This window comes from Pan troglodytes, chromosome 9 (genome assembly GCF_028858775.2).
Source record: "Pan troglodytes isolate AG18354 chromosome 9, NHGRI_mPanTro3-v2.0_pri, whole genome shotgun sequence".
Taxonomy (NCBI): domain Eukaryota; kingdom Metazoa; phylum Chordata; class Mammalia; order Primates; family Hominidae; genus Pan; species Pan troglodytes.
In genome coordinates, this window is record NC_072407.2 from 73554017 (window position 1) to 73574655 (window position 20639).

At 47.0% G+C, this 20639-nt stretch overlaps 1 protein-coding gene and 1 pseudogene across 2 annotated transcripts; one reads left to right on the forward strand and one right to left on the reverse strand.

Moving 5' to 3' along the window:
- Positions 1 to 385: 385 nt before the first annotated feature.
- On the reverse strand, positions 386 to 3586 carry LOC129135291 (keratin-associated protein 5-11). Of its 2 annotated transcripts, XM_063783571.1 has the most exons (2): positions 3108 to 3548; positions 386 to 487 (listed from the first exon to the last, which is right to left on the reverse strand). In XM_063783571.1, exons 1-2 carry the CDS (start codon positions 3546 to 3548, stop codon positions 386 to 388), a joined length of 543 nt encoding a protein of 180 aa, XP_063639641.1. The 2 variants fall into 2 exon arrangements, with proteins under 2 accessions (XP_063639641.1, XP_001159641.4); XM_001159641.4 differs by lacking the exon at positions 386 to 487 and having other exon boundaries at positions 2566 to 3586.
- A 6555-nt stretch (positions 3587 to 10141) lies between these two features.
- On the forward strand, positions 10142 to 15092 carry LOC129141137 (putative gustatory receptor clone PTE01; annotated as a pseudogene).
- Positions 15093 to 20639: the final 5547 nt, after the last annotated feature.

The window sequence follows — 20639 nt, forward strand, 5'->3', positions numbered from 1 at the left end:
CTTGTGAGGGGAAGCGATCGCTTTTTCAAAGAAATCACAAAGTCAAGGCTCAGAATTTGCAGACCCCAAAAGACAAATGGCACCAGGAGCTTTCCTTGGGACTGTGCCTGGGAAGAGAGGGTTTAGAACATCAGGGTAGAGAGAGATGGTGCAGGAGAGGAAGAGGAGCCGTCTCATGCACCATGACAGCCGCGCATGGTGAGACGAGGGTGGTGAGGGGCTGTGCCCCACACAGGGCCTGTGAAGGCTCTTCCTGTTCCAAATACTGCTGCTCCAGCATTCTAGAAAACAGTCAGCCCAGGGCTGTGATTCACGGCTTTGTGCTGATACATTGGTCTCTGTCTGGAGCATGTGGATGAGAGCCACTATGACTGTGTGTTAAAGATCAGATCTTGTACTGACAGCAAATAGGGACACAGCAGCTGGACTGGGAGCAGCAGGACCTGCAGCAGCTGGACTGGGAGCAGCAGGGCTTGCAGCAGCTGGACTGGGAGCAGGTTGATCCACAGCCTGAGGAGCAGCAGCAGAGTTTGCAGCAACTGCACTGAGAATGTTGCCCAGTATGAAGTGCAGTGGCGCAGTCACAGGTCACTGCAATCCCCATCCCGTGGTCTCAAGCAATCTGCCTGAATAAACAAGACTACAGGTGGGTGTCCCCATGCCCAGGTACTTAAAATAAATTTTTTTAAGTTAAAGATAAGATCTCTCTTTATTGTCCAGGCTGGATTTGATCTCCTGGTCTCAAGTGATCCTCCTGCCTTGGCCTCCCAAATTGCAGGGATGACAGACATGAGCCACCACATGCAGCCTCTTTTATGTCTGGTATCATTTCCTTTCATTTTTCATTAGCTCCTTTGGAAACAGTACGCTACCACTGTGATCTGTTTCATGGCAGGCTTCCCAGCTTTCTTCCATTGCCTGTAGGGACTTACCAAGGGCCCTTGCACCCACTCACCACTAGAGGGAGGAAAACCTTCCCCATTTCAGGAGCCGAATTCAAAATTCACGCTGTGTTTTCCGGCACACACCTGTTGGCTCTTTTGAGGTTCCCCTGTTTTCAGCTCTGTTAGATGTTTCTTTGCTTTCTCCTACACAGACACTGATACTCTGGGGAACTGTGGCTCTTGGAAACTTGTCCTGACAGGCTTGTGTTTTGAGGCTCACTTGTTGTTCATTTTTTGTTTGGTGTTTTTTTGTTTTTGTTTTGTTGTTGTTTGTTTTTTGTTTTTTGTTTTTTTTTTTTGGTTTATTGAGACAAAGTCTCATGTTATGTTGCCCAGGAGTTCAGAGGCATGATCAAAAGTCACTGCAGCCTCAAACTCCCAGGCTCAAGCCATCCTCTTGCCTCAGCCTCCTGAGTAGCTGGGGCTGCAGGTTTGCACCACCATGCCTGGCTTACCTGGTTTTGTTATAAATCTCCAGCATGCATTTTTGGTTTTGTTACCTAGTTGCTCGGTGTCCTGTGGGTTGTGGGAATGTACAGGGCTCAGATGTAATGAACTCTGTGTTCATGTCTGCTGCCACCTTCTGGAGTTTCCCAGTTTGGATTTTTGAGTGAACTGTCTTAAGCAGCATTTCCTTTTAGCGTTGTGAAACTCTCAATAGCCATGTCCCCTAGCAAGATGCACCTTTGACACACTTTTATTCCCTCTCCTAAATGTGGTTGAAATAATCTAAGCCTTTATTTCTAGATTATTTCATTTTTCCTTACATTGCATCTCTTTTATCTCAGAAATTTATCTTGGAAATTCCCACTCTGCTCTTCCCCGGCATTATCAGCAGTGGCTTAGATCTGTGGGTGTTCTGTGGGAGCTCATTTCTCACCAGCACTCCCTGTGTGTTGTCTTCCCTCCACCTTTTCCCTCCAGGTTCGCTTGGCTGGAAATCGTCCTCAGATCACTCTTGACCCCTCCTCCCGAGTGCGTGATTTCTAAAGCCTTGCCTGTGACACTGGTCAGAGAACAGGCTCAGCGTGGTGGCGCATCACCATGAAACGGATGGACTTGGCTCAGGGTCCCCAAATGTGTCACTTCCCAGGAACTCTCCTTTCCTGCCAGGAGACTGAGCTCCGAGGACACCTTGGGCCATTCTGTAACTTCCTGGTTACCTTTAGTTATGGAAAGCCGTTGACCTCATAATTGTAAAAGGCTAATTGAGTGTTTGAATCAGAGTGCGCTGGAGCTCAGCGGTGCTTCACTCCTCCCTCCTCCGACCTTGCCCTGCCTGGGTCCTTCCAAGGCCCCAGAGGAGAGTGGGAAGCTGGAAGCCATGGGTCTTGTGCAAAGCCCTGCTTGGCTGGTCATCAGGACTCAGGGCCCGCCTGCCCCTCTGCGCCTCTAGGGTGGGCATTGAATACCAAATCCTCCCCAGGCTGAGCCCTCTTCTTCTGCAAGCAGAGAGAGTGAAGATATTTGAGGCCGCGTGGAAGGCAGAAGTGAACTTCGTGGTTCTTTTTGAATGCACCAAGCCTGCTGGCAGGCATTTCCCAGCTTAGCTGACAGATTAGAACACAGAATCAGTCACCACACAGGAAAGGGGTTAGACAGAATTGCACCAAGTGTACAGTTGGTTTACAGACATGAGAGGCTTTATTGCAAGGAAATTCATTCATTTTTTTTTAAAATAGATGGAGACAACAGGAAGGAAGGAGACCTTCTTGCTCACAGGTGGGTCACAGGAGAACAGGCAGCAGCCCAGGAGGACCCAGAATCCCAGTGGTGGTTGAGAAACTGGTTCTTAGTGATCACTCAGGAATGTCGGCCTGGCCTTGTGGGGTCAGACCTAGCATCTCAGTCAGCCCAGGGAGAAGAAGAAGATGGTCCACACCCAAGTGCAGGGAACACCATGGCGTCCAGGGAAGAACACCTCCTGCATCAAGGAAACACATGTTTCCGGAGTGAGGAAGCTGAAGGCAGGGCCTAGAGGAGAGCCAAGCCATGGAAAGAGGTGCATGCATGGATGATAAGCTAGAGCAGGTGCAGGTGCCTCAGGATGATGTGTGGGATGAACTGATTCAGAGAAACCATAAGAAATGCTTTCACCAAAGAGGAGAAACCTGAAGGTCTGGGTCCAGAGCCTCAGATCTTACACTGGCAGCACACGGGGACACAGCAGCTGGACTGGCAGCAGCAGGGCTTGCAGCAGCTAGACTGGCAGCAGCTGGATTGGCAGCAGCAGGGCTGGCAGCAGCTGGACTGGCAGCAGCTGGATTGGCAGCAGCAGGGTTTGGAGCAGCTGGACTGGCAGCAGAATGACCCACAGCCTGAGGAGGAGCAGCAGGGCTTACAGCAGTTGGACTGGGAGCAGCCACAAGAACCACACCCACCCTTGGAGCTCCCACAAGAGCCACAGCCCCCTTTGGAGCCCCCACAGGAGCCACAGCTGGAGCAGGAACAGGCTGGCACACAGCAGCACACAGGCTTGCAGCAGCAAATGGGCACACAGCAGCTGGAGCCACAGCCCCCACAGCCAGAGCCACAGCCCCCACTGCTGGAGCCACAGCCCCCACAGCCAGAGCCACAGCCTCCGGAACAGCCACAGCAGCCCATGATTCTGGCGGATTGAGAGTAGAGCAGGTAGAGGAGCAGGTGAGAGGGAGGTGCAGGTGTGGAGCCCCCTGAGCCTGGGCTCTTTATATACCTGTCCAGAGGTCAGGGAGGACGCAGGGTCCTTTCCTTGTGACTGTTTACACTATTTTTCCAGAGCTCTATTTTTTTCCTCTTTGCTAGTGACTTCCTCCTGGCTCAGTTGAGCATCTGCTTTCTTTGTTTTCTAAATTTGTCTTCTTCCCCATTTGTTTTGGCCCCTACAATTAAAACCTCAGCTCCAGGCTGGTCTGGTGCTTCCCGCAAAGTTCCAGGGTGCTGGTCACCCGCTCTCTGCTGACCACATGTGACCAATGGGCAACAGCCTCTGCCCACATGCTCTCATCTTCCCTGTCTATCCCTCCAGATAATATTAATTTTATGTTTTTAGATTTCAAAATTCATCCATGGTCTTTATAGGAAACACAAGTAAAGAAGAAAACAAATTCTTTATTATCATGTATCCTGGAGATGGATTTGGTAGATTTCTGCAAGCATAATATTAATATAAATATTCATGCATATTATATTAAGTAATATTTTACTCATGCCAGTCTCAGTTTTCTGGGTGTGTTAGACCATTCTTTGCATTGTGTAAAGAAATACTTGAGGCTGGGTAATTTATAAAGGAAAGAGGTTAGAATGGCCATGGTTCTGCAGGCTGCACAAGCATTGCACCCATCTCCGCTCGGCTTCTGGGCAAGCCCTCAGGGAGCTTTTCCTCATGGTGGAAGGTGAAGCAGGAGCAGGCACGCCACATGGTGAGAATGGGAGCAAGGGGTGAGGAGGGGCCACACACTTGTGAACAACCAGATCTGAGTGAACGCACTCATCACCAAGGGTATGGTGCTAAGCCATTCATGAGGGATCTGCCCCCATAATCCAAACATCTCCTATCCCACCCCACCAATGTAAGAGTTGGAGGGGACATCCAAATTGTATCACTGGAGATCCTTTTTTTTTTTTTTTCTTTTTTTGAGACAAGGTCTTGCTCTGACACCCAGCCTGGAGTGCAGTGGCATGATCATAGCTCACTGCAGCCTCTAACTCCTGGGCTTAAAGAATTCTCCTACCTTAGCCTCCTGAGTAGCTGGGACTATAGATGTGTGTCATCATACCCAGCTAATTTTTAAATTTTTTGTAGAGATGGGGTCTTGCCAAGTTGCCCTGGCTGGTCTCAAACTCCTTGTCTGCAGTGATCTTCCTGCCTTGGTCTTCCAAAGTGTTGGGATTACAGGCATAAGCCACCATGCTCGGCCAATTTTTTTTTCCTTTACAGTCCAAATAACAATAATATAATCTCATTTTGGTGTTTGCAGGGAATCTCTTCCTCTACTCAAGCATTTCTGAAAATCCCACAAATCTCTCTGCTGTTGTTTTCTCTCTTCCCCATTTACAGTGTTCACTCCTCTTAGGCTGCTTCTTCCAGTTGCCCACTTTTGTTCCCTGCTCAATTTTACTCCAGGTGGGAAAGAGAGATTTCTCTCTGCCATGGTCTGCATGTGTCCCCCAACATTCATGTGTTGGAAACATCATCCCCAATGCAAGAGTGTTGTGAGGTGGGTCCTAAAGGGAAGTGCTTGTAATGGATTAGTATACTATAAGGACTTGAGGGCAGGCCTCTTGCCCCCCTGGCTCTTAGGACCCCCATCGCAGGGGGGCGAGGCGCCCCCCGCGATGCGGGGAGTAAGAGCCAGCCCCTCTTGCCTCCCTGGCTCTTAGGACCCCCATCGCAGGGGGGCTAGGCGCCCCCCGCCATGCGGGGAGTAAGAGTCAGCCCCTCTTGCCCCCCTGGCTCTTAGGACCCCAATCGCAGGGGGCGAGGCGCCCCCCGCCATGCGGGCAGTAAGAGCCAGCCCCTCTTGACCCCCTGGCTCTTAGGACCCCCATCGCAGGGGGGCAAGGCGCCCCCCGCCATGCAGGCAGTAAGAGCCAGCCCCTCTTGCCCCCCTGGCTCTTAGGACCCCCATCGCAGGGGGGCGAGGCGCACCCCGCGATGTGGGGAGTAAGAGTCAGCCCCTCTTGCCCCCCTGATTTTTAGGATCGGCGTTGGACTCACAGCCTGTTTATCATATTGTGAGTAATATCATCTCCCCCTCTGGAGATTATGAACCATTTCACACACCGGTGTACACCCTTTGTGTACAGAGGTTGTACACCCGTCTGTATTGGGAGTCATATCATCCTCTTCCTCCCTGAATATTAGGAACAGTATCACAGGGGTGTTCCTACTCCCTGGGATATCAGGTGTCATGTCCTCCTCTCCCATGTTGCAATTAGAAACAATATCATTGGGGGCTTGTCCACCTTCTGTGATATTGAAAGTAATATTATCCTCTTCCCTCCAGGATCATGGGAACGATATCCTTGGTGGCGTCCACTTTCTACCATATATGTAGTCATATCACCTCCTCCGATTTGGAATATTTTTGAGGACCATCTCACACGGGGGTGTACACTTCCTGCGATGTTGGGAGTAATAGCATTCTCTTCTTCCGTGAATATTAGGAGCAAAATCACCGGGTGGATGCACACCCAGTGCTATATTGGGAGTAACGTCATACTCCACCCCCTGGAGATTATATCCGGATCAATATCACCGGCTGGGTGTACACCTACTGCGATATTGAACGTAATATCATGCTCTCTCCCTCCCTAGACATTAGGAGCAATATCACAGGTGGGTGTACACCCACTGAGGTATTAGGGCATAATATTAGTATGAATTATTCCTCATTTATTATTAACATGAATATGAATGACCAATATTAATACTAATATTAAGAAATAATTTCTAATAAAAAGTTTTCAGATTATTAATGTTAATATTAATTATTAGGAGCCAATATTACTGTTTTCTAATGAATAAGATCAATATCAGTTATTAATATCAGGCATCATTAATCAATATTAATCATGTATTGTTATCATTAGTATAACTTTAATATTAATTATCATTATCGGTATTGATTTTAAAAATTATATTATGGGTTATTAATATTGATAATTATTAGTGTCCATTAACAATTGAGATTATTAATTGCGGTAAGTCATTGTGCCATTCCACCCCTCCCTCGGCAGCTTGTTTATGACCCAAAATGGGGACACAAATGCCCCTGAGAGAGCAGCAGTATACTGGGATAGATGAGGATGGTCACGCGCTGGAGAGGCGTGGTTTTGGCTACCAGTCCTTCACCTGCATCGATCTTCTCAACTGGAAAAACAATACACCGCCCTATAGCGAAAAGCCACAAGCCCTAATTGATTTGCTCCAAGCTGTTATCCAGACCCATGACCCCACCTGGGCTGATTGGCACCAGTTGCTCATGTTCCTCTTTAACAGCGAAGAAAGGTGGAGAGTCCTCCAAGCAGAACATGCACCAGCTGATTATCAAAACCTCCAAGAGTATGGAAGGACCCAGTTGCCAGGAACCGACCCCCAGTTGGACCCACATGAAAGAGAGGAGATGCAAAGGCTAAACCGAGACAGGGAAGCTCTCTTGGAAGGATTAATGAGGGGAGCTCAGGAAGCCACAAACGTTAACAAGCTCTCTGAGGTCATTCAGGGAAAAGAAGAAAGTCCAGCACAATTGTATGAGAGAGAATTGTGGGAGGCCTATCGTATGTATACTCCCTTTGATCCCGATAGCCCTGAAAATCAGCGCATGATTCACATGGCTTTAGTCTGTCAAAGCGCAGAAGACATGAGAAGAAAACTGCAGAAACAGGTTGGGCTTGCAGGGATGAATCCACCACAATTACTAGAAATAGCTAGTCAGGTGTTTGTAAACAGGGATGCAGTAAGCCCTAAGGAAAACGGCAAAGAGAATGGAAGTCAGGCCTGGCGACACGACGACCTGTTTGTCAGCTGCAGCAATCAGAGGGGCCCCCCCAAAGAGGCAAGGGAAGGGGGGCCCTGGGAAAGAAACTCAGCTTGGCTGTCAGAGTTTGCAGCGTAACCAGTGTGCTTATTGTAAAGAAATAGGACAGTGGAAGAACAAATGCCCTCAGCTCAAAAGAAAACAACGTGACTCAGAGCAGGAGGCCCCGGACAAGGAGGAAGGGGCCCTGCTAAACCTGGCAGAAGGGTTATTGGACAGAGGGAGACCAGGCTCAAGCCTCCCCAAAGAGCCTCTGGTCAGAATGACAGTCGGGGGTGGAGACATTGACTTTCTTGTAGATAGCGGTGCTGAACATTCACTAGTAACTGCCCCGGTCGCCCCCTTATCCAAAAAGACTATCGATGTCATCGGAGCCACGGGGGTTTCAGCAAAGCTAGCTTTCTGCTTGCCTCGGACTTGTACTGTAGGAAGACATAAAGTCATTCATCAGTTTTGGTACATGCCTGACTGTCCCTTGACCTTTTTGGGAAGGGATTTGCTCAGCAAGCTGAGAGCCACTGTCTCTTTGACAGAGCACAGCTCTTTACTGCTAAAGTTACCCGGAATGGGAGTCATTATGACCCTTATGGTCCCCTGAGAGGAGGAATGGAGACTTTTCTGAACTGAGCCGGGCCAAGAGAGCAGACCAGCTCTGGCTAAGCGGTGGCCAAGAGTACGGGTAGAAGACAACCCTCCGGGATTGGCCAGTTAAGACTGGGGCCCAGCCGGTGAGGCAAAAACAGGACCTGGTCCCCAGAGAAGCCCTTCAAGGTATCCAGGTCCGTCTCAGGCACCTAAGAACTTTTGGAATTATTGTTCCTTGTCAGTCTCCATGGAACACTCCCCTCCTGCCTGTTCCCAAGCCACGGACCAAGAACTACTGGCCGGTACAGGATTTGCGCTTGCTTCATCAAGCTACACTGACTTTACATCCAACAGTACCTAACCCGTCCATATTGTTGGGGTTGCTGCCAGCTGAGGACAGCTGGTTCACCTGCTTGGACCTGAAAGACGCTTTCTTTCCTATCAGATTAGCCCCTGAGAGGCAGAAGCTGTTTGCCTTTCAGTGGGCAGATCCGGAGTCAGGTGTCACTACTCAGTACACTTGGACCGGGCTTCCCCAAGGTTTCAAGAACTCCCCCACCATCTTCGGGGAGGCGTGGGCTCGCGACCTCCAGAAGTTTCCCAGCAGAGACCTAGGCTGCGTGTTGCTCCAGTAGGTTGATGACCTTCTGCTGGGACACCCCATGGCAGTCGGGTGTGCCAAGGGAACAGATGTCCTACACCGGCACCTGGAGGACTGTGGGCATCAGTTGTCCAAGAAGAAAGCTCAGATCTGCCGACAGCAGGTAAGTTTCTTGGGATTGACTATCCGAAAGGGGTTGGAACGCAGCCCGGGATCAGAAAGAAAGCAGGTCATTTGCAATCTAGCAGAGCCTAAGAGCAGAAGGCATGTGAGAGAATTCTTAGGAGCTGTGGGGTTTTGTAGACTGTGGATCCCAAACTTTGCAGTATTAGCCAAGCCTTTGTATGAGGTCACCAAAGGGGTGGGGACCGGGAACCTTTGGAATGCGGATCCCAACAACAGCAAGTCTTTCATGAGTTAAAGGAAAAACTTCTGGCAGCGCCAGCCCTGGGGCTACCTGATCTGACAAAGCCTTTTCCATTGTATGATCAGAGAGAGAAAAGATGGCAGCTGGACTTTGAACCCAAACTGTGGGGCCCAGGCCTAGGCCGGGGTCCTACCTCTCTAAACAACTAGACGGGGTTTCTAAAGGATGGTCCCCCTGTTGGAGGGCCTTGGCAGCAACTGCCCTGCCAGTACAAGAAGCAAATAAGCTGACTCTTGGGCAAAACCTGAACATAAAGGCCTCCCATGCTGTGGTGACTTTAATGAATACTAAAGGACATCATTGGCTAACGAATGCCAGACTCACCAAGTACCAAACTTTGCTCTGTGAAAATCCCCCATATAACCACTGAAGTTTGTAACAGCCTACACCCCGCCACCTTGCTCCCGCTATCAGAGAGCCCTGTCGAGCCTGGTTGTGTAGAAGTGTTGGACACAATTGACTCTAGCAGACCTGACCTCTGGGGCCAGACTTGGGCATCAGTAGACTGGGAACTATACGTGGATGGGAGCAGCTTCTTCAACCCCCAAGGAGAGAGAGGTGCAGGGTATGCAGTGATAACCCTGGACACTGTTGTTGAAGCCAGATCGTTGCCCCAGGGCACTTCTGCCCAGAAAGCTGAACTCATTGCTTTCATTCGGGTCTTAGAACTCAGTGAGGGTCAGACTGTCAACATTTACACTGATTCTCGGTATGTCTTTTCAACCCTTCAAGTGCATGGAGCGTGATAGAAAGAAAAGGGCCTATTGAACTCTAGGGAAAAAGACAGAAAATATCAACAGGAAATCTTGCAATGATTAGAAGCAGTATGGAAACCCCACAAGGTGGCAGTTATGCATTGCAGGGGACACCAGCGAGCTTCCACCTTGCTGGGTTTGGGGAATTCCCGCGCTGACTCAGATGCTCGAAAAGCAGCATCTGCCCCCTTCTGGGTATCAGTGCTCCCTCAAGCACCTGATCTTGGACCTACTTCTTCTAAAGAAGAAAAGGACTTTGTCCAGGTAGAGGGAAGGACAAGTGATGGAGGAAGGATGGATTCGGTTACCAGATGGGAGAGTAGCTGCGCCACAGCTGCTAGGAGCTGCAGTTGTACTGGCTGTGCAAGAAACCACCCATCGAGGTCAGGAGTCACTGGAAAAGTTGTTAGGCCGGTATTTCTACATCTCGCCTTTGTCAGCCCTTGCCAAAACTGTGAGGCAGCGGTGTGTTACCTGCCGACAGCATGATGCGAGGCAACATCCAGCCGTTCCGCACGGCATATGAGCTTATGGAGCAGCCCTCTCTGAAGGTCTCCAGGTGGACTTCACAGAGATGCCAAAGTGTGGAGGTAACAAGTATTTACTAGTTGTTGTGTGTACCTACTCTAGGTGGGTGGAGGCTTATCCAACACTAACTGAGAAAACTCGTGAAGTAACCCCTGTGCTTCTTCGAGATCTGATTCCTAGATTTTGACCGCCCTTATGGATCGGCTCAGACTACGGGCCTGCGTTTTTGGCTGCCTTGGTACAGAAGACGGCAAAGGTATTGGGGATCACACGGAAACTGCATGCCGCCTCCCAGCCTCAGCGTTCCGGAAAGGTGGAGCGGATGAATCGGACTATCAAAAATAGTACTATTATCTTCCCCGCTGGATATGTAAAACAACACCATAAGGGGCGTCAAACCACCTGCTAAATTTGAGGGAATGTTATCCTCTGCCCCCCTCCCCCGGCTCCGGATATTAGAGACAATAACAAAGGGGTGATGTACACCCACTGCTTTATTGGGAGTAATATCATCCTCTCCCTTCCTGGATATTAGGAACAATATCACACTGTGCGTGTATGCCTGTCACGAAATTCAATGGAATGTCATCCTGCACCTCCCTGGATATGACGAACAATATCACGGGGGATGTACAACTTCTGAGATTTTGGGAGTGATATCATCCTCTTCCCTCTGGAAGTTAGGGACAATATCACAGGGGTAGTGTACACCCTCTGGGATGTTGGGACTAATATCATCCTCCCGCCCACTGGATATTAAAAACCATATCACAAGGGGCGTGTACACACACTTCAATATTGGTATGAATACCATCCTCTCCCTGTTTGGATATTCGATGCCATATATCAGGTGGGGTATACACCACCTGCAATATTGAAAGTAATATGATTTTCTCCCCCCCTGGATATCAGAAACAATATCACAGGGGGTTGTGAACAACCCCTGCGATATTTGGAGTAATATCATTGACTCCCCTCACGATTATTAAGAACAACATCGTAGGGGTGGGGGATGTACACCCCCTTTCATATTTGATATCATCCTCTTTCCCCCTGGATATTAGGAGCAATATCAGGAAGGGATGCACAGACCCTGCGACCTTTGCTGTCATAGCATTGTCTCTCCCCTAGATATTAGGAAAAAATGTCACTAGCGATGTGAACAGCCCTGCGATATTGAGAGTAGTATCATCTTGTCCCCGCTTGCATATTGGGAACAACATCACAGGTGGGGTGTACTGCCTCTGTGATATTGGGAGTGAAATTTTCCTCTGTTCCCCTGGATATTAGGAAGGGTATCAGAGGTGGATTGTGTACATTCCCTGCGATATTTAACGTAACCTTATTCTCTCCCTCCCAGGGTATTCAGAACAATATTACAGGAGGGGTGCACACCCTCTGCGATATTGAGAGCCATATCATCCTCTTCCGCTCTGGATATTAGGAACAATATCACAGGGTTGTGTACCCCCCCTGCGATATTGGGAGTCATATCATCCTCTCCCCACCTGGATACTGGGAAAGATACCACAGCGCGGGTATACGTTTCCTACGCTGTTGGGAGTAATATCATTCTTTTCCTTTCGGGATATTAGGAAGAATATCACAGGGGTGCTGTACAATTACTTTGACATTGGGAGTAATATCATCCTCTATTTTCCTGGATATTGTGCACAAAAACACAAAAGGGTGTACAACCCCTGCGATATTGGGAGGAATAGCATATTCTCCTTCCCTGGATGTTAGAAAACAATATCATCAGGGCTGAACACCCCCCGCGATAATGGGAGTCATGTTTACTCTTTCACAGGCCATTTGGAACAATATCACAGGGGGTGTTTACAAACAGGGGTGGTGTACAGCCCCTGTGATATTGGGAGTAACATCATTCTCTCCAACTCCGGATATTAAGAACAATATCCAGGTGGGAGGTGGTACACCCCCAGTGATATTGTGAATAATGTCATCTTCTCCTTCCCTGGATAATAGGAACAATATCACAGGGGGGTGTACACCTTCTGTGATATTGGAAGCAATATCATCCTCTCCCCCACTGGATATTAGAAAAAAATATCACTCATGGTGTACACCCACTGTGATATGAGGAGTAATACCTTCCTAGGGTATTACGAATAATTTCACAGTCTGTACACACATGGTGTACACTCACTGTGTTATTAAGAGTAATATCTACCTAGTAGATAACAAATAACATCGCAGGTGTACACCCACTTTGATATTAGCTGTAATATTTTTCTAAGTTGTTACAAATAAGATCACAGGGTGTACAAACATGGTGTACACTCACTGTGATATCAGGAGTCGTATCTCTGTAATATATTATGAATAATATCAGAGGGTGTACACCCACTGTATTATTAGGAGTAATATCTCTGTAGGATATTACAATTAAGATCACAGGGTGTACAGCCACCGTGATATTAGGAGCAATATCTTTCTAGGATATTACAAATAATATCACAGGGTGTACGCCCACTCTACTTTCAGGAGCAATATCTCCCTAGGATATCAAAAATCCTATCACAGGGTGTCCAATCTCTGCCTTCCAGGTTCTGAGGGATTTTCCTGCTTCAGCCTCCTGAGTAGCTAGGGTTACCAGCCACCACGCCTGGCTAATTTTTTTTTTTTTTATTTTCACTGGAGACGGGGTTTCACCACGTTGGCCAGGCTGGTCTGGAACTCCTGACCTCAGGTGATCCATCAGCCTCGGCCGCCCAAAGTGCTGGGATTACAAGTGTGAGCCATGGTGCTGGGCCAAGAGTTATAGATTCAATTCATTTGGAAACACAGCTCCCATCTTTGAGTGTGCATGTACTTTTATGAAGAAATGATGTCAGAAAACTGAAGGATGATAATAAATATGAAAAGTAACAGGCATGGAAAAAGCTCTTCCGATTGAGAACTATAAGGTTCGGTATCATTTTCAGATAATGGGGTCCTAGCTCTTGTGTCATCCTTTTACATATTCTACATCAATGGAAGTTGTAGCACGGTGTCAGAAAAAAGTAGAGTGTATTTCACAGCTTCTTAATTCCTTTCAGTTAGACTGAGATGTTTTTCTTAAAGAGAGAAAGACACAGTCATTGCATTGTATTTTTTCTGAAAAGAGTAGGCCGTATTTTACTGAGATCACAGATTTGTTATATATGACGTTTCGGTCTTCTAATATTCTTCAGTGGATTTTCTCTAAAGTAGTATGCACAGATAGCCTTGTATAGCAAAAAAGTAAATCACGTAATAATCCTGAGATTTTTGGAATTGTCACAACTGAGAAACATTGCTGGCGGTGTATGGTCCGCAAGTGTCAAGATGTTCCTTGTGAATTGCTTGCATCCAGCATTAAGGGCTGGTTTTTATCTTTTATTTTTCCAATCCTCTTTCCTTCTCAAGGTGTCCAAGACACGCAGAGCCACGGAATCTCACAGCTGTCTGAGAATTCCTCCTCCTGGGACTCTCAGAAGATCCAGAACAAAGCGAGGACCCTCGCTTTGCTGTCCCAGTCCCTGTCCATGTATCTGGTCACGGTGCTGAGGAACCTGCTCAGCATCCTGGCTGTCCGCTCTGACTCCCCCCTCCACACCCCCATGTACTTCCTCCTCTCCAACCTGTGCTGGGCTGACATCGGTTTCACCTCGGCCACGGTTCCCAAGATGATTGTGGACATGCAGTCGCATAACAGAGTCATTTCTCATGCGGGCTGTCTGACGCAGATGTCTTTCTTGGTCCTTTTTGCATGTATAGAAGGCATGCTCCTGACTGTGATGGCCTATGACTACTTTGTAGCCATCTGCCGCCCTCTGCACTACCCAGTCATCGTGAATCCTCACCTCTGTGTCTTCTTCGTTTTGGTGTCCTTTTTCCTTAGCTTGTTGGATTCCCAGCTGCACAGTTGGATTGTGTTATAATTCACCATCATCAAGAATGTGGAAATCTCTAATTTTGTCTGTGACCCGTCTCAACTTCTCAAACTTGCCTGTTCTGACAGCGCCATCAATAGCATATTCATATATTTCGATATTACTATGTTTGGTTTTCTTCCCATTTCAGGGATCCTTTTGTCTTGCTATAAAATTGTCCCCTCCATTCTCAGATTTCATCGTCGGATAGGAAGTATAAAGCCTTCTCCACCTGTGGCTCTCACCTAGCAGTTGTTTGCTGATTTTATGGAACAGGCATTGGCATGTACCTGACTTCAGCTGTGTCACCACCCCCCAGGAATGGTGTGGTGGCGTCACCGATGTATGCTGTTTTCACCCCCGTGCAGAACCTTTTCATCTACAGCCTGAGAAACAGGGACATACAAAGTGCCCTGCGGAGGCTGCTCAGCAGAACAGTCGAATCTCATGATCTGTTCCATCCTTTTTCTTGTGTGGGTGAGAAAGGGCAACCACATTAAATCTCTACATCTGCAAATCCTGCCCCTTAGTCACATTCTTTTTGTGGCTTGATGGCTTTTATTCCTTTCCGCATTTCCTTTGTGAATATTGCTTTCTTCGTTATGCCTTTAACTGGAATGGGTGAGGATTCTGGGATCCTTTGTTTAGCAGAAACCTCATGACTGAATCCTCTATACCTAGGCGGCCTCCTTTAGTTTCTGAGCAATAATCCTGTCATCCAGGTGGAATCACAACCATCTTTTTATATACACGAAGCCCTCACTTCGTTTTGGAATTCCCTGAAAACTGACTTTATGGAAACAATGTACAGGAGGTCCTCCAACACCATTGGTTGTTCAAAGTTGTGTAGTTATACTGTTGAAGAAAAATAAGTGGTTTCACTATACATAATTTTGCTTCAAGGTGAAGTTTCCAAGAGACTTTCAAAGATGTTAAGTGAGGACATATTGTACATCAAATTCATATCCTCTTCCACAGTTCATGTGGAATTTCTTTATAAACTGCTTCTAGAGAATCTATTTAGGCAGGTTATGTGTAGAGATCCATGTTGCCATTCCTCAATCTTGGCTTTGAATCAAATCACCTGGGGAGGTTACAAATGATGAGGCCTGGGTCTCAATACCTGCGATTCTGATTTTCTTGCACCTGTGTGAGTATGTGGATTTTTTTTTTTTTTCTTTTAAAGCACCAGAGGTGATTCCAATGACGAAGTTTTTAGGGGCATCAAGCTCCAATGAGTAAGAACAGAAATTAATTGTAATATGATTTCTTCAAATATTATCTTCAAACGCATTGTCCATCAACACGATACAAATGTTTATTATGCTGTTTTTTCTTACCATTTCGCATTTTCTATTTCTTTCTTTTCTTTAATTTTTGAGTCAGAGTTTCACTTTTGTTGCCCAGGCTGAAGTTCAATGGCACGGTCTCGGCTCATTGCAACCTCTGCCTCCCGTATTCAAGCAATTCTCCTGTCTGAGGCTTCCAAGTAGCTGGGATTACAGGCATGCGCTACCATGCCTGGCTAATTTCTTTCTTTCTTTTTTTTTTTTTTTTTTTTTGTATTGTTAATAGAGACAGTGTTTCTCCATTTTGGTCAGGCTGGTCTTGAACTCCCGACCTCAGGTGATCCGCCCGCTTCCGCCTCCCAAAGTGCTGGGATTACAGGCATGAGCGACTGTGCCCAGCCACCACTTAGCATTTACATTTTACATTTGTCGAAGCTATAGATTTATACACACATTGATTGCTGCTTTGTTATACACTTGCATATACATAAGATGGGAAATAGAAAAGAACAAAATGGGCACAGTATCCCTGAAGTTTCACATTCCGAGACATTTTTAAAATATTTGCTCTTCAGAAATTTGTTTCAATGAAGAAACTGTGGTATACACACCCGGTGAAGTATTATTCAGCCTAAAAAGGAAGAAACTCCTCTCCGCTGCACACAAAATGGATGAGATTGCAGGTCTGTATATTAAATGAAATAAGCCAGGCACAGAATGACAAATATTTCATGTCCTCACTTCTATGTAGGAAGAAAAAAGGAAACCTTGGCCAGGTGTGGTGGCTCAGGCCTGTAATCCCAGCACTCTGGGAGGCCGAGTCGCACGGATCACTTGAGTCCAGGAGTTCGAGACCCGCCTGGCCAACATGGTGAAACCTGGTCTCTACGGAAAACACAAACAAAGAGTCAGGCATGGTGACGCGTGCCTGTAGTCTCAGCTACTCAGAGGGCTGAGGCCCAAGAAGCCCTTGAACTTGGGAGGCGGAGCTTGCACTGAGCCCGGATTGTGCCTGCGTACTCCAACCTGGGCAACAGAAAGAGACTCCATCACACACCTACACACAAAAGGAATCTCAGGAAGGTGGAAATATAAAGGTGGTTAGCAGACGCTGGGAAGAAAAGGGGTGGGATAGGGAATGAAGACAAGTGGATAATTGGGTCCCAAAATACAGAAAGATGGAATAAGTGAGTTCTAGTGTTTGATAGTACAGTATGAAAATTTTAGTTCACAAGAATTGCTTGCATATTTCCAGATGCTTTGGTAAGAAGCTTCCTAACTTTCTCATTATGCTGGTTTTTAAGCTCTTGTCTTTCTGCTCTTGAAATCATGCTGGTTTTTTGTTTTTTGTTTTTTGTTTTTTGTTTTGAGACGGAGTTTCGCTCTTGTTGCCCAGGCTGGAGTGTCATGGAGCAATCTTGGCTCACCGCAACCTCTGCCTCCTGGGTTCAAGCGATTCTCCTGCCTCCACCTCCCGAGTAGCTGGGATTACAGGCATGCGCCAGCACGCCCAGCTAATGTTGTATTTCTAGTAGAGGCGGGGGTTTCTCCCTGTCGGTCAGGCTGGTCTTCAACTCCTGACCTCAGGTGATCCGCCCGCCTCAGCCTCCCAGAGGGCTGGGATTACAGGCGTGAGCGACCACGCCCGGCCCATGCTGTATCCTTTATCTGTTGTCTGTTGTTGTTTGTTTCTTTTGGAGCTCAGAAATAACTTCTCACCTATATGTTCAAATGATTTTTCACATGAGTGCTAAGAAAGCTCATTGGTGGAAAAGCAGCCTTTTCAAGAAATGGTGCTGGAGAAACTTGATTTCCACATGCAGAAGAATGAAGGTGGACCCTCTGTCACACCAGGTGCAAAAATTAACACAAACTGGATCAAAGACCTCACCCCAAGCACTAAAAGTATCATGCGCCTAAAAGAAAACATTGGCTCTACTTTCATGACATCAGATTGGACAATGTTCTCTGGGATATGACACCAAAAGCATAGGCAACAAAAGAAAATTAGATTCCTTGGATTACATCTAAATGACAGACACTTTTGTGCAGCAAAAAACACTGTGAACTGAGTGAAAAGATAACCCATGGATTAGGAAAAAGATTTGCAAAGCATATATCTGAAAAGAGGCTGATATCCATCATATATAAAGAACAGCTAGAACTAAACAACAAGAAACCCAAAGCATCCCATCAACAATGGTCAGAAGACTCGAGTAGACGTGTTCCTAAAGAAGATATAGCAATGGCCAATAAGCATCTAAAATGATGTTCAAAATCACTCATCATAGGGAAGCACAAATCAAACCAAGAATGTGATGCCACACATTAGGAAGGATATGATAAACAAACAGGCATTGGTGAGGCTAGAGGGAAGTAGGAATGCTCGAATCTGATCGGAGGGAATGTAAAACCGTGAAGGAATGGGGAAAATAGTATGGCGTATACTGGAAAAATTAGAAACAGAATGATCAGATGTTCCCGCAGTTTCATTTGTGGGTACCTACCAAAAAGAATTAGAAGCCAGGAGTGGAAGACAGATTTGTGTACACCCATATTCATAGCAGCATTATTCACAACAGCGAAAATGTGGAAACAATCCAAGCGTTCGTGGACAGATGAATGAAAAAGCACACTGCAGTTCCTTCATACAATGGAAGACTATTCAGCCTTAAAAATGCAGGCACTTCTGGCCGGTGCGGTGGCTCACGCCTGTAATCGCAGCCTCTTGGAAGACCGAGGTGGGCGGATCACCTGAGGTCAGGAATTCAAGACCAGCCTGGCCATCTTGGTGAAACCCTGTCTCTACTGAAAATGCAAAAAATGAGACGAGTGTGGTGGCGTGTGCCTATAGTCCCAAGTACTCGGGAGGCTGAGGCACAAGAATGGCTGGAACCGGGAGGCGGAGGTTGCAGTGAGCCCAGATTGGGCCACTGCACTCCAGCCTGTGTGACAGAGTGAGACTCCATGGAAACACAAAACAAAACAAAATCAAACGAACAAACAAACAAAAAACAAACAAACAAAAAACAGAGAGGCACTTCTGACGCAGGCCGCAGCATGAATGAACCTTCAAAACATTATCGTCTGTGAAATAAATAAATCTCAAAAGGATAAACACGCCCAGGCTCAGTGGCTCGCACCTGTAACCCCAGCACTTTGGGAGGCTGAGCCAGGCGGATCACTTCAGGTCAGGAGTTCGAGACCAGCCTGGCCAATATGGTCTCTATTTAAAACACAAAAATTAGCTGGGGGTGGTGGCGCATGCCTGTAATACCAGCTGCTCGGGAGACTGAGACACAAGAATCGCTTGAACCCACGATGTGGAGGTTGCAGTGAGGTGACATCACGCCACTGCACTCCAGCCGGGGTGACAGAGAAAGACTCTGTTTCCAAAACAAAAAAATTAAACACGGTATGATTCCACTTATCTGTCAAGTGTCTAGAGTAGTTAAACTCATAGAGTTGCAAACTAGAAAGGTGGCCCCAGGGGCGGGCGAGAGAGAGGAGTGGAGAGCTTAGTGAATGGGTGCAATTTCCATTTTGAAAGATAAAACTGTTCCGGAGAGGATGGCGGTGATGGTTGCTAAACAATGTGAACGTACTTAATGTCATCAAACTGTAAACTGAAAAAGCGTTGAAATTGTAAATATTTATACTGGCCATTCTATATGAACTAATATATATTTATAATTTTTCATGTTTATACGTGGTGTATTTTCCCATAATAAAAGATGAAAATTAAAGCAGTTGGATGTTTAAAAAGAAAAGAAAGAAGCGAAGAATACACACCAGCTTTCTCCTGATTCGAGGAAGAGCCCCAAAGCTTCTATGGACACTCTCTTTTCTCTTCTTCTTGCATTATTATGAGGAAATCCTTACAGGTTGGGGAACTTGGGTGACTTTGGCTAATAAGGAGCTCTGTGCCTTCAGCCCCCCAGGCCACAGAATAGTAAATAGTCAGTCTGTGCCTCCAGCCCTGCAGTGTGAGGATCCAGTCCTGTGGGCTCCACTCCCGTCACCTGTATCAGGAGGCTCATGTCTTACCCTGTCTTCTTGCCAGCCCTGAGGATGGAGTCTGAGCCTCCATGGTGCACCACACAGGGAGGACAGTGGACCTGTTCTCCGTGGTCATGGCCCAGCAGAGGGGAAGGGCAGTTCAGTGAGTGTAGGGAAAAGAAAGAGTGATCAGACTGTTACTGTGTCTATGTAGAAAGGAAAGACATAAGAGACTCCATTTTGAGAAAGACCTGTACTTTCAACAATTGCTTTGCTGAGATGTTGTTAATGTGTAGCTTTGCCCCAGCCACTTTGACCCAACCTGAAGCTCACAAAAACATGTGTTGTATGAAATCGAGGTTTAAGGGATCTAGGGCTGTTCAGGACATGCCTTGTTAACAAGATGTTTCCAAGCAGTATACTTGGTAAAAGTCATCGCCATTCTCTAGTCTCAATAAACCAGGGGCACGATACACTGTGGAAAGCCACAGGGAGCCCTGCCCTTGAAAGAGGCGTATTGTCCAAGGTTTCTCCCCATGTGATAGTCTGAAAAGTGGCCTCGTGGGAGGAGAAAGACCTGACCGTCCCCAAGCCCGACACCAGTAAAGGGTCTGTGCTGAGTTGGATTAGTCAAAGAGGAAAGCCTCTTGCAGTTGAGAGAGAGGAAGGCCCCTGTCTCCTGCCTGCCCCTAGGAACTGAATGTCTCGGTATAAAACCCGATTGTACATTTGTTCAATGCTGAGTTGGGGGAAATCCGCCCTATGTTGGGAGGTGAGACATATTTGCAGCAATGCTGCCTTGTTATTCTTTACTCCACTGAGATGTTTGGGTGGAGAGAAACATAAATCTGGCTTATGTACGCGTCCAGTCATAGTACCTTCCCGTGAACTTCATTATGACATAGATTCTATTGCTCACCTCTTCATTGCTGACCTTCTCCTTATTATCACCCTGCCCTCCTACTACATTCCTTTTTGCTAAAATAATAAAAATAATAATCAATAAAAACTGAGGGAACTCAGAGGCCTGTGCCAGTGCAGGTCCTTGGTATGCTGAGCGCCGGTCCCCTGGG

What these genes read in the sequence shown, in the direction of transcription:
- LOC129135291 (XM_063783571.1), bottom strand. Translation starts at nt 3,548, where the DNA reads ATGGGCTGCTGTGGCTGTTCCGGAGGCTGTGGCTCTGGCTGTGGGGGC. An exon ending in GCTGCCAGTCCAGCTGCTGT is followed by an intron (nt 488 to 3,107) that starts GTCCCCGTGTGC and finishes ACCTGCTCCCAG; the next exon opens with TCCAGCTGCTGCAAGCCCTG.